The sequence below is a fragment of the Ochotona princeps genome, chromosome 9 (genome assembly GCF_030435755.1).
Source record: "Ochotona princeps isolate mOchPri1 chromosome 9, mOchPri1.hap1, whole genome shotgun sequence".
In the NCBI taxonomy this organism is placed as follows: domain Eukaryota; kingdom Metazoa; phylum Chordata; class Mammalia; order Lagomorpha; family Ochotonidae; genus Ochotona; species Ochotona princeps.
Genome location: NC_080840.1, coordinates 79,664,592 through 79,678,989, shown reverse-complemented (window position 1 = coordinate 79,678,989; position 14,398 = coordinate 79,664,592). Strand labels below are relative to the sequence as shown.

Sequence of the window (14,398 nt, the reverse complement as noted above, 5' to 3'; positions counted from 1 at the left end):
TTGGTCTCTTAAGTATTGTTGTGAATATATAATCACAAATTTAAACACAGATAGGAACTTGTAGCATAGTGGCAGAATTATCAATAAATACTTATGGGCCTTTTATGCAAACCAAACATAAACTGATTAGAGAATAAAGCAAGATCAAGACATACAATCAAGTTACTATGCACTACTAAGAAACAATGTGGAGCAATATGAAAATTTAAAAATATACGGAAAAGGAAATAATCGTCAGAGAAATGAGATTGAAAAGACTAATTTACACTATATTTTCAAATATTTTTTAGTTCTGTATATTAAAAGTCATATAACCTAACGTTAAAAGTCAATACAAAAGAGGTCCCGGAATCTATTGAATATTCAGTGATTTGTAATTTGAGACTATTGTCACACATTTTTGGGATTCTAGACTTGAACAGGATCCTGAAGTAGTGAGGGAAGGAGACAACAGGAGATGGACTGATGTGAGAGGCGACAGCGGCCCCTGCTGTTGGAAGGCTCAAGCTGCAAGAGAGGAGGCCCCTTCCCGCCTGAGGTGAAGCCCCGCCCCTCACTCCCCCTCCCTCCAGAATCCTACCTCACTGCCTTCCTTGCTTTGTGATTCTGATTGGCTGCGCATTTTTTGATGTTTTCAAGGTCTGTGGAAGTCATCCAATCAGGCGCGCCCAGGAAGCCCTGTGGCAGCAGGCGGCAGGTTGTTGTGGGGCGCCGCCATAGCCGCGTTGCTTGTTGTGCTGGTGGAGAGGCGCAGGTGGCTGAGCCAGTGCTGCCCTGTGAGCTCCCTCCCCGCAGGAGCCTCTGCAGGACCCCCGACTAGTCAGAAGCTGGGAAGGGTGAGTGCGTGAGAGCATCTCCTGAGGCCCCGGGTCCCCCGGGCGGGGACCAGGAGGGGGCCCTTGGAATCCTCACTCTGCAGCACTGACCTTGAACACTAGGACTCCCAGTTGAACCCATTGTGCAGTGAGGAGGGGGCAGTGCCCGGGACAGTTCGGCCTTCATGTTGGGCAGAATTTCCTTTTTATTGTTTAAAGGTCTTGGGTTGAGACGCAGTGTCTCCAGCCCACAGCTCAGTCCCCAGTGAAGCTCCTCCTAAGGGTCTGGGGCAGTTTTCTTGTTGCTGACACCAGAGCAGCACAGACTCCAGCAGTTAGAACAAACAGCCTCGTTTTCCTCCGAGTTTTGCTGCAAGGTTGAGGGGCAGCATGTGGTGCTGGCGCTGTGCTTGGCAGAGGCCTGGGGTGGCACAGCGACCTTGTAGACAAGCCAAGGGAGTGCACGGGGACTCACGCAAAGGGGCTTCTCTTGAAGAACCTGCTGAAGGAGCTGTTAAGGCAGCACTACTGACTTATCCTGATGGTTTCTGGCATGTTGTCACCCATTCCCTTGAATTCTCATGATTGGGATTAAATGTCGCCATGAGTTGTAGAGGGAATAAGTCAGGTTCAGCAGAGAGCATTAAGGCAAGGACTAAATCTCTGAATGTCCAGAACTCTTGCCTCAATGCCAAGTTCTGCTCTCTGCCCTGAAAAATCACACCAGGAATCACTATTTCCTCCAGATACAATTCACTATGTTGTCTTTTTTTTTTCTACCTCATGAAATAATCATTAGCTCTTTATAAGCACAGTTTGTTGTGTACAATAGGCATGGGAGAAAAGCAGTGAATGCCCACCTGACACAGCACAGGAAGGCGTCACTGCCCTGTGTGGGTGTGTGTGACAGTGGTTAAGATGACATTGGGACTCCTGTGTCTCCCTCAGAATGCCTGGGTTTCAGTTCTGTGCAAATGCAGTGTGCAGCTACTGCCCAGGCTGGGAGGCAGCAGACAGTGGCTTGGGTACCAGTGTGAAAACCTGACTTATTTATCTTCAATTGTGATCCCCTGTTGAAACCTTTATATGGTCCTCACTATACTCTTTTTATTTTTCTGAGTTTCAAACTACTCTAACAAAAAACATGACTAACCTATCCTCTGGTTTGCCTCATTCCCCCTGAAAGAGAGCAGTAGATTGGGGGTTACCATTCAGAGTGGCAGCTGATGCCCTAAAACTTGAGGGCATCTGTTGTTTTCCATTTCTATTTAATATAGCTATCCCCTCAGAACGTTGCCAATTCAGAACTCCATTCCTTTGTGACATATTAATGTCATCTAGAGAAATGATTGATGCACTCTGGGTTCTCTCAGCCTTGGCTACCTAGAGAGTAAAACCTTGGCAAAGGCCCAAGTGAATCCTAAGGTAGTGAGCTTGGGATACACAGCAGTTTCATTTGCATCCACAAGTTGCTCTAGTCAGAGGATAATTTGTACCAATAAAGGATCTTGGTGAAGGTAAAATTTTGGTGGCCTAGACCACTTCTCAATTTGTGAGTGTATATGTGACTGGTTTCCTAAATTATTTCAGTGAATATTTGCAGTGCTCCTATTCTGGTGGCAGAAAGGGTAAAAAAAAATGTGAGTATATTTGACTTGCCCCATTATCTACATCCTCAGGCTAGATGTGCTTTGATTATCATGTGTGCATTTACTATTATATGTGTTGTTGAATTCACTTTATGTGTATTATGTTGGCAATTTTAGCTTTATTTTTATCAAGCATACTGGTGTATGATTTTTTAAACTAGGCTTCTGGGATATGAAGTTATTTCTTTTTTTTTTAATTTATTATGATTGGAAAGCCGGATATACAGAGAGGAGGAGAGACAGAGAGGAAGATCCTCCATCCAATGCTTCACTCCCCAAGTGAGCCGCAACGGGCCTGTGCACGCCAATCCGATGCCAGGACCCTGGAACCTCCTCCGGGTCTCCCACGTGGGTGCAGGGTCCCAAAGCTCTGGGCTGTCCCAGGCCACAAGCAGGGAGCTGGATGGGAAGTGGAGCTGCCGGGATTAGAACCGGCACCCATATGGGATCCTGGGGCATTCAAGGCAAGGACTCTAGCCACTAGGCCACGCTGCCGGGCATGATATGAAGTTATTTCAGATTAAGTATTAAGAAATAAATACACCAAAGTCTAATCACGCTACAATGGAAATTGCATTTTGACTGAACAATTACATTGTGTTTCTCAATTTGAAATAGAGTCCACTGTGAGTTAAGTCACCCACTGTTGATTCAGTCTAGTTTTGGAATCTAAATATTGTTAGGCCCAGGATAAATTTGGAACTGTTTTTTCCCTTTCAATTTTTTATAATAATTCTAGAAAATTTGGTGTTAATTTGGTAGAATTTAGTAATGGAAACACCTGGTGTTGACCTTTGGTTTGAAGAGATTTTATTTCTTTCTTTTTAAATTTTATTTCTGATTCATTGTTACTTACTGTTGGTTTTGTCAGCTTTTAGTGTCTTTCTGATGCACTTTTGTAGGCTAATACTAAGTATCCAGAAATGATGAACTTATTTGTTCATATTAGTGTTGGTAATCCCTAGTGATTCATTGTAATTCTTTTTTTTTTCTTCCAATAAAGATCAATTTAGTCAGTATGAAAGGCAGAGTTATAGAGCCAGAGGGAGAGTTAGAATGCAAGATCTCCATCTGCTTTATCTCTCTCCAAATGACCACAAAGGCTAAGGCAGGACCAGGTTGAAACCAGCAATAATTAGATTTTTCCAGTTCTCCCACATCAGCACAGGGACTCAAGCCCATGGGACATCTCTGAATTCCAACATGCGTTAGCAGGGACCTGGATCAGAAATGAAGCAGCCAGGACTTGGACTGGCATCCACATGGGATGGTCACATCGCAAGCAGTGGCAGAACCCACTTGCTCCAGATAGCCCTGATCCACTATACTTTTGTGAAAGAAGTTTTAATGTGTTCCTTTTCTACTTTTGTGTACTTAAATCTACCTTTTTTGTTTCTTTTTTAGATTTATTTTATTTTAAACATTTATTAATTTTTATTGTAAAGTCAGATATATAGAGAGATTCGGAGAGACAGAGAGAAATAACTTCCTTCTGCCATTCACTGTTCAGGTGACCGCAATGCCCCAAGCTGTGCCCATCTGAAGCCATGAGCCTGGAGCACTTCTGGGTCTCCCACACAGATCCAGGAACCTAAGGTTTGGGCCATCCTCAACTGTTTTCTTAGGCCACAAGCAGGTAGCTGGATGGAAAGTGGGACTGCCAGGATTAGAACCAGTGCCTATGTGGGACCCTGATGCCTTCAAGGCGAGATCTTTAGACTGTAGGCACTGCTCTGGGCCCTAGATTTTATTTTTCTTGCAAATCAGATATACACAGAGGAGCAGAGAAGAATGTTTCCCATCCATTGATTCTCTCCCCAAGTGGCCACAGCAGCATGTGCAGCACTGATCCATAACAAGGAGCCAGGAGCTTCTAGGTCTCCCACACAGATCAAAGGTTATAAGGCTTTGGGCCGCCTTGCACCTTTTTCCCCCACAAGCAGGGAGCAGGATGGGAAGCAGTGCTGTCAAGATTAGAACCAGTGCCGATACGGTATCTTGACACTTGCAAGGCAAGGACTTTAGCCACTAGTCTACCATGCAGGGCCCTAGTTTTTCTTAATCTAGCTAAAGGTTTATTAATTTTGCCTTTAAAAAAATCAGTATTTCCATTGTCTTCAGTATTGCTTAATATACTTTATTCATTTCTTCACCAATCATTATTTTGAATTTCCTTTAACTACTCCTAGGTTTGTTTTTTTTTTTTTTCTGGGACTTTGAGATCAGTATTTAAGTTGCTTATTTGACTTTTTGTTGTTGCTGTTGTTATTTTAAGTGTTAGGCATCTAAAATCATAACCTTTGATTTCTATATTGCTCTGATGGTGGGTTCTTTCTCATTGGCAATAAGAAGTATAGTGGAAAGTAAGAGTGTACCATGGTTGCCATAAAAATACACTATAGAATGTCTGTCTTGAATCATTTCTTGTGTTTCTATTGATTGAAAGTTTAAGGGCAAGGTGGTAATAGATTTGGTTTCTGCTGAGGTCACTCCCTGGCCGACTCACAGCCTCCATCTTCCTGTACACTCACGTGGTGTTTCCTGTGTCCATGTGCATCCTTTTCTAAAGGAACCTAAGGCATTTTGAAACATTCTCAGTTAACATAGTTTCTGGTAATTACCTTCTTTTAAAAACATATTTGAAGAAAATTCGAGATTTGATCAAGGCAGGGAGTCTCGGTTTTATTTGACCCTCGAATTGGTCCCTCACTCCCACATCATGACCAGGTCAAGTGCCAACTGCACTCCAGGCAATTGCAACTGAGAACCCAGACCTCCACCTCCTGCTGACTGCCAGCAGATGACATCTCTGCTTTTCCTGTGCTCAGTCGCCTGTTGCCAGAACCATGCTCAGGCTGAGTGGTGCTGAGAGGTGTGGACCCAGGGCCTGCATGGGTGATGAGGCTCTTTATTGATCCTGAGGACACCTAGATCCCATCTTCACCATATGCAGTGTCCACTGTGGGTGAGTCTCTATAGAAGCAGCACATTTGCAGTGACTTTGGATTGGAACAATCAAAGGTATTAGGGAGAAGTCCAAAGAGGACTGGTTTTCTTTTCTTTTTTCTTTTCTTTTCCTTTTCAAAGTATATATTCTGTTAAAATGTGTTTTTATTTGAAAGGCAGCATTACAGAGAAAGAAGCAGAGACAGAGAGGGATCTTCCATCTGGTGGTTCCCTCCCTCACTGTCCTCATTACCTGAAGGTAGGCTGGTGCTAGTTAAGAGCTTTGAGTTTATCCTAGCGCTCCAAGATAAGCACAGGTGCTCAAGGACTTGGACCATCCTTGCTTCTTTCCTAGCCATTAGCAGGGAGCTGGATTGTAAGCGGACTGACCCAAGCTGAAGCAGCACCTGTACGGAATGACATCACTGATGGTGGATGCTTCGCCACAGGATGCTGGTGCCATCTTGTTGTGTGTTTTTGTTTTAGAGGCCAGGACAGAGAGCATGGAGAGAGTACTCTCAGAAGCTGGTTTCCTACACAGATTCTTGTCCCATATTAGATTATGTTAAAACTGGGAGCTAATGAGGTATGTATGGCATCACAGCAAGCTTAACAAGTGATATGGATACCCATGTTATCTTTCAACATTTCTAGTTCAGGATATGGCTACTTCTAATTAGCAACTTCCTGGATAGTCAGCAAAAATACCCCATCAAACTGAGTTTCTAACTATTCTTAAGAAAGCATGGATAGAATTCCTCATTTCTAGCTGTGACTTGACTCATCTGTATACCCTGCTTTCCAAACAGTAATAATAGTGATAATAATAATAATAATAATAATACTAAATCTGTAACAAGAGTTCCTCCTTTTGCTTTCTTTTTTTAGATTTTTTTTTTTTTATTGCAAAGTCAAATATACAAAGAGGAGGAGAGACAGAGAGGAAGATCTTCTGTCCAGTGATTCACTTCCCAAGTAACAACATTCGCCGGTGCTGGACTCATCTGGAGTCAGGAGCAGGAAGCTCTTCTGGGTGTCCCATGAAGGTGCAGGATCCCAAAGCCTTGGGCCGTCCTCGACTGCTTTCCTGGGCCACAAGCAGGGAGCTGGATGGGAAGTGGAGCTTCTGGGATTAGAACTGGCGCCCCATGGTATCCCAGCAAATTCAAGGCAAAGACTTTAGCCACTAGGCCATGCCACCGGACCCAAAGTTCCTCCTTCCTAATTTTGGCTTGACTCAGCTTGATTCTTGTAAGTTTGGGTAGCATGAACCACCAGATGTAAGCCCTGTTTGCATTTTCACATAAATAAATAATTGTTACTAGCTGGAAGCTAGGTGGTAAATCCAAGTATTCAACATAACTGAAATGTCTGCTTGAACTTGTTATTTCAGTGATGCCCCGGGTGGACTTGTGAAGGCAAGCATTATAGAATAAGGCATGGTGCTTGCATTCAAATGAGGCACTCTGGGTTGTATTGCTCCCAAGCAGAAACTTTACCACTATGATCAACTCCAACAGTTGTTAGAAGGTAAAAACAGATAAAAATTGATGATGGTGCCTCAGCTATATGTTGGCAGTGAAAACCTGGGCAAGCGGAGACTCTAAGATGGACTTTGTCAACCAGTGGATTCTGCAGTGATTTGTTTGTACTTGGAGTGGTAAGATTGGCAGCAATTCATTACTGTTGAACTATCAAAACCACTTGAGGAAGAGCCTCAGAGCATGTCCCACATCAGGGATCGTGGGATGGGTGATAGACTGGGTGGGGATTCTCCCTTAAAATCCCCCTTTACCTCAGATACAGGAAGGAAACAGTGTGGAAATAGTAGTCTCACCCACTTTCTTGTAGCCCTTGAACATTTTTACCCTAATTAACTATGTAAGATTGTCAAAAATATAACTTTTAAAAAATGGGGAAAAAAAAGAAAAGCTTGCAAAAAAACTGATGATGGTGATGGTGATAACTGAAAAACAATGAATTTAATTTGTAAATTTTGTGGTGAGTTTTTAGGTGATTTTTAACACTGTAAAAGGATGCAATAAATCATTTCAAAACTTTCAGGTGCATTTTGCTAGGTCAAACTCCAATCTGCATTAACCATGATTTTCCTCTATAGGGTATTTTGCCTTTGAATATAAATGTAATCATAGTGGATGGTCACACATCAGTGACATGAATTACAGTGATTGTTTCAAGTCCAGAGTTTTTGGGGAAAGGAAGCATTAATGTGCTTGTCTTTGAAGAATGGGCTATAAAATGAATAAATTCTTTTTTTTTAAAGATTTATTTATTTCATTACAAAGTCAGATATACAGAGAGGAGAGACAGAGAGGAAGATCTTCCGTCCGATGATTCACTCCCCAAGTGACTGCAACAGCCGGTGCGCCAATCTGATTCCGGGAACCATGAACCTCTTCCGGGTCTCCCACACGGGTGCAGGGTCCCAATGCATTGGGCCGTCCTCGACTGCTTTCCCAGGCCACAAGCAGGGAGCTGGATGGGAAGTGGAGCTGCCAGGATTAGAACCAGTGCCCATATGGGATCCCGGGGCTTTCAAGGCGAGGACTTTAGCTGCTAGGCCATGCTGCCAGGCCCAAAATGAATAAATTCTTAAAAAAAAAAAAAAAAAAAAACTACAATCAGGGCCTGGCATGCTGGCCTAGAGGCAAAGGTCTTCACATGGATCATGCTGGAATCCCATAAGCACGAGTACTAATCCCGGCAGTCCCACTTCCTATCCAGCTCCCTTGTGGCCTGGGAAAGCAGTCGATAATGGCCCCACGTCTTGGGACCCTGCACTCGTGTGGGAGATCTCGAAGAATTTCCTGGCTCCTGAATTCGTATCAGTGCATACCAGCCATTGCAGTCACTTGGGGATTGAATCATTGGGTGGAAGATATTTTAAAAAATATATGATCAGACACCTAAGGTACACGAGAACATTTTTAGTAGTAAAAATGGCTAGTCAAAAAGGGTAACCTTTGGTGCTTGCGTTGTGGTGTAGTGTGTTAGATCACTACTGGTCATACTACATAGAATATTGCAGTGCGAGGGAATAAAAGAAATCCCACAGCCCATGGAATTGTATCGTAAAACTAAAAATAAAATAGAGGGAAAAAAGGAAGTAGAATGCCCAAATATGTATAAAAATGTCAGTTGTCCCTAACTGAGCCGTATATGAGCTATATGTGGGTATGGACGAGCCGTGGCTGGGCTGAAACTCTCAATAGCAGGAACCAGAATGGGTTGAAGAGCGGTGCTGGCCAAAGGACCTGCTAGTATGTGTGAAGCCTGACACCAGGAAGGGGTCTGATGGAGGAATCTGAACACTTCCTCTGACAGGACACTGACCCTAGAAATAAATGCAGGAAGTATGGAGGTAAACAACCCAGAAGAGGCTTTGGAAAGTGACCCACTGGCATACATTTGGCTTGGGTTGGGGGCAGACCAGGCTGAGTCGGTTCACGTCATCCGCTGGCAAGTCCAAGTGCTGGAACTGTGTGGGGGCCTGGCCAGGTTTGGTTGCGATAAAAACAGTACAAAATACCAAATGCCAAGGTGAAATGGCCTGTACCAATAGGGAATGCAGCACCCAACCAGCACACCTCCTACTGGTTTAGGTGAGGGATGAGTGTGTGATGGGCAGAGCCGGAAAGAGCTGCAATACTCATTGGTTCCAATGGAGGTCGGGACTCAGAATAGAACCAACCCAGGGGTTACAACCACCAGCTGATCGGAGTGATGGACTGTGGCGGGCACTGTGCTTACTAGTAGTACATGTAGGAGCCTGGACTGGGAACACCTCAAAGTTTCTTTGGGGATTCCCCTGAGCAAAATGGAGGAAACAAAACATTAACCAAGAAAAGATAGAAGATGGAGTAGATCAATCAACCACCTCAGCTATATGTTTGCAGTGAAAAACTGGACAAGGGGAAACTCTAAGATGGACTATGTCAATCAGTGGACTCTGCACCAGTCTCATCGTACCTGGATTGTTGCTGATGATATGTTGGAGCTTCTAAATGATCGAGGTGATGCTCTGCTGGCTCTGCCCTCAAACCTGAGAGGGCCTCCCTAAGAGGCCGTTGAACTTGACTGGACAGGGGGATGCTGGACTCTGTATGGTGTGAACTTTTAATTGGGGAATCCCAACGGAACTTGAGCTGTGGTTATGCATCAAGGTGAAGGAACTCACCATGGGGGAAGGGTTTGGGGTGGAGGAGGGAGAATCCCAGTACCTATGAAATTGTGTCATGTAATACAATGTAATTAATGAATAAATGAGTAGAAAAAAAATAAAAAACCAGAAACAACAAAAAAGCCAGTTGTACAAGTGTCTTTGTGAAGTTCTCTTAATTGAATTTGAAATGTAATTCTTTATTACTCACCAAGATATATCCACAAATCAATTTAAAATATGTTTTTCTAGATACAGTTTGTTTCTTTGCAATAATTTTCATAAATACTATGCATATTTGCAAAGTCAATTTCAGATAGAAGAGAAATGTTCCATCAATGGGTTGATTCACTCCCAAGATGTAAGGGCCCTGCCATGCTTAGTCCAGCAACAGGAATCCATCTCGGTTTCCAAGGGCATCCTTGGAACCCACCCACTGTGTTCCAGGCACAGCAGCAGGATACTGCATTGGAACTGTTACATAGCCAGTAGGCATAAATAAGGCATTTGGGTATCAGATATGATCTATCCCAAACAGCAGCCCAGCTTCCTGTATCATGACATTCACACATTTGAGTCTGATAATTTTCTCTCGCTGTTTCCATAATGTAACTATTTAATGAGGTAAAGTGAAAATACTTGTCATACTATATTGCTTTCATATATTATGGATGTCCTATGGGTTGAGGCAAATGAAATGGCAAAGTCAATTGTTGTTGAGGGTTTAGGAACTGGGAAGTGTCATTGAAGACTGAGGAACTTTCATTTGGAACAATTACTAGAAAACTTTATAGATTAAATATTATATTCAATTTTCACATATAGTTATAGCAGAATTACTTTGAATGTAGAAATAGTGAAGTACTTAATAGCATCCAGTTATTTTTCAGAAGCATATATTTTAGTGGCAATATGGTTTTTCTGTGGTATTTTATAATTTGAGCAATAGTTGTTGAAAAAATAAGTTAGTGCTTTGTAGTAACATCATGATTTTTTTAATTTGTTAAAACTTTTCATTGGAAAGTCAGATTTACAGTAGCAGAGACAGAAAGATCTTCCATCTGCTGCGTCACTCCCCCAGGTCGCCACAGTGGCTAGAGCTGAGCCAAAATGAAAGCCAGGAGCCAGGAGCCAGGAGCTTCTTGTGAGTCTCCCATACCGGTGCAGGCTCACAGGGTATTGTTCTGTCCTTGACTGCTTTCACAGGCCACAAGCAGGGTGCTTGGTGGGAAATATAGCAGTTAGGATGTAAACCAGCATCCATATGGGATCCCTGTATGTGCAAGGTGAGGAATTTAGTCATTAGCCTACAGTGCCGGTCCCAGTAACATTATTTTTAAATGAAGAATAATTGCTTGCATTGACCTCATGATTACTTGCTTTAATCACTGCCAATTATTGAAATTATTGATACTGTTTCATGGATGCCTTTTTTGGCACTTGTAAGGCACTATTCTTGCCCAGGGAAGCTGATGGCCTTTATTTCTCCAGCCACTGTGTCTGCCTCCAAGTTGACGTTGCTTAGCACAGTGGGAACCACTGAAGAGGCTAGGAACAATCAAGACCAATGCATAACTCCCTGTCTCCACCTTCTCTTGCAGGTGTAGCCCTGCAGCCTGCTACATGCTTCCCAGGCTGGAGAACACCAACACGCCTTCAGTAAGTTGTTTGTTTACTTCTCAGCTTGCTTTACATTGTATTGAGGATCATGATTATACTTTTTAAGCTAAAATGAAAAAGAATGTGAAAGAATTTAAAATTTTGCTAACTAAATATTGGAACTGTCAAAGCTGATTGAAACTTCCTCTCCGGGTTTTCTGTTTTATACATATATATTTTTAAAGATGTATTTATTTTTTAAAAAGATTTATTTATTTTTATTGCAAAGTCAGATATACAGAGAGTAAGAGAGAAAGAGAAGAATATCTTCAGTCCAATGATTCACTCCCCAAGTTACTGAAATGGCCCATGCTGTGCCAAAATGAAGCCAGGAGCCCAAATACTCTTCTGGGTCTCCCACATGGGTGCAGGGTCCCAAGGCTTTGGGCCATCCTCTACTGCTTTCCCAGGCCACAAGCAGGGAGCTGGATGGGAAGTGGAGCTGCCGGAATCAGAACTGGCGCCCATATGGAATCCTGGCATGTCAACAATAGGACATAAGCCGCTAGATGACTGTAATTTGCCCTGTCTGAGATATATTGACAATAAGTTGGCAGTGGTATTAAAATGAATAATACAGTGTAAGGGTGTGTCAGTATGGTGGGATGAATGCATGTAATTGCAGTGCAGCTGATTCTAGTCCTGGCTACTCCACCCTTTGAATCCATCCTTCTACTAATGCCTCTGAGAAACATCTGGTGGTGGTATAAGTACTTGCATATGTCCCACCCACATGTGAGATACAAGAGGGAGACCTGGAGTCAGTCTGACACAGACACAGCTAGGAAACACATTCAGAAAAAAAAAAAAAAAACTGCACAAAACATCTGTTTGTCTGTCATTCTTCCTGTGAAGTGAATAGTGACATTGTAAAAGCAGTGTAAATATCTTTCCATCTAGGTTCAAGCTTAGTTTTCCAACATTGGTATTTACATTATACAAAATGCCAAATAACATCATTAGATATCAGGTATGGGAAGAATACATTGTTCAGTGGGAAAAGCAACCTGACTTTTGATTAGCAGATTTATTTTAACAATCCTTGTTGCATGTTTTGAGAGAACATGTTACACTGCTGCGTGCAATGCCAGAATTTAATGTAAGGACCAGTTAAGTCCCTGATGTTCACTTTCTGATCTACTTCCCTGCTAATGTGCTTGGGAGATAGCAGAAAATGTCCCAGTTCCTTGGACACCAGCACCCCTGTGGAGCATCAGAATGGAGTTCAGGCTGCTGGTTTTATCCTGGACCTTACTACCTCTTGTGGCCACATGGGGAGTAAACCAGTGGCGGGAAGATCTTTCTGTCTGGCTGGCTTTGACTGCTGCTCTGTAATTCTCACTTTTAAGTAAGTAAATTTACTTTCCTTTTTAAGGAAATGAAAAAAAAACAGCATACTTTATACTCTGTATATTGGGGACTGTTTCATCTCTTTCTTTTAAAATTATTTTTATTTTTGGTGATTTTTACACAGTTGTTTAGGGTGGTTGGTCAGGGCTACAGGAAGTTATGTGAGATCAATCACCATTTCCACAATCTCTTTTTTTCCTTCCTGTATCTGGGGGAAGGGAGGTGATAAAGGGAGAAGCCACACCCAGCCTCCCAACCATCCCATGATCCCTGATGTGCGGCATGCTCTGAGGGTCATGCTCATGAGGTTTTGATAGTTTAGCAGTTCTGAATTACTGCCAATCTCACCATTCAAGCACAATGAAATCTGTCCAGAATCCACTGGTTGATATAGTCCATCTTAGAGTCTCTGTTTGCCCACATATTCACCTCCAGCACTGTCTGAGATAGTTGATAGGTTTGTTCTGTTCTTTGTGCTCTTTTATGGTACCATGTGTGCTCTGCATGCTCCAATGTATTGTCATATCCTCCATGTGCACCTGAATATGCTGTTCACTGCTATATCGAAGCCACTGAGGAGGCCTGGTTCTAACAAATACCCTCCATTGTCAGTCCTTGGAACCTGCAGTTCTCTCCATGGTTGGAGTTCTGAATCCAGTGATTCGGTTGGGGGGATCCCCAAAGAAACTTGATCTGATGTGATCCCAGACCTGATTCTTCTATGTGCATGCCAATAGAGGGTCCAGCACATTCCATCACCCCAATCAGCTTAAGTACATGTTGGTGGTTAATATTGCTGGATCAGATCTGTCTCCAGCCCTCTCTTGGTTTTTCCTGTGGTTTCTCTGACCCAGCTTGGCATAGTCCCTCATCTGTCTTGGCCTTTGCTTTCAAATGCTGGAGCCTGGCCAGACCCAGCCTGCCCCAGTCCCAACTATTGCTGGTGGATACTGTGGCCTGGACCTGCTCAGTCTATACCTATCCTTGGCCCATGAAAACTGGTAGATGTGACACCCTACCCTGGAATGACCTGTGCTGCTGCCCGGTTTCTTCACTAGCTGGTTAGGTTAAATTTTTTGGCCCTGCTTGATCTGCCCCCTTGCACAACCAGCCCACACATTCACCAACAGGTGGAGCTAAGTTGCCCACCTTGCCCACCTTGCTTGACCCCCAGACCTGGGTCATGTGCTCACCAGCAGGAGCTATGACCCAGCAGGAGAGTTTCTCAAGTTCTCCTACTATGTCTACTCCCAGACCCGGATATCACTCATGTCAGTGGGTGCTAGGTCCTTGCCTGGCATAGCCTGACCCTCCATCTTGGCCTTGTGTGAGCTCATGATTGTTGCTGCCCAGGCTGCTGCACACCCTCTTCTAGGATGCATATGCTGGTGCTGGAGCCTGAACCTGCCCGGATTATTCTCGGTGTCTGTGCCCACGAATGTTGACATGTTGTATGATCACACCTAGCTCAACCCATCACCCTCCCAGCTCTTGATCTAATCAGTGGGACTTGCATTTCCACAGGTTTAGGCCCACAGATCCCCCACAGAATCTACTCCTGAACCTGGTTCTGCTACATGCTAATGTCATTGTCCTGCCTAATATGACCCATCTCTGTTCCAACATTCAGTCAGGCAGTAGGATCTAGCCTTGTCACACAGATCCCCAGCCCTAACTTTTGCATGGACTAGCATGTGATGGTCAGCAATATTCCTTACTAAGAATTCCTACTCAGGACTCCCATATGGGCTGGTGTATCAGTCTGACCCATACAGTGCTTCTGGTCTCTCCCCTCCAAA

The 14,398-nt window shown here is 43.5% G+C and overlaps 1 protein-coding gene across 1 annotated transcript in view; it reads left to right on the top strand.

The window, feature by feature from the left end:
• LOC131481127 (zinc finger protein 570-like) overlaps positions 1–14,398 on the top strand; it is a gene marked incomplete at its 3' end in the record, with an annotated part of 533,548 nt that overhangs the window by 196,344 nt on the left and 322,806 nt on the right. Inside the window, 1 exon segment of the mRNA XM_058668426.1 lies at positions 11,192–11,249. Within this exon segment, the coding sequence (XP_058524409.1) occupies positions 11,214–11,249 (36 nt within the window).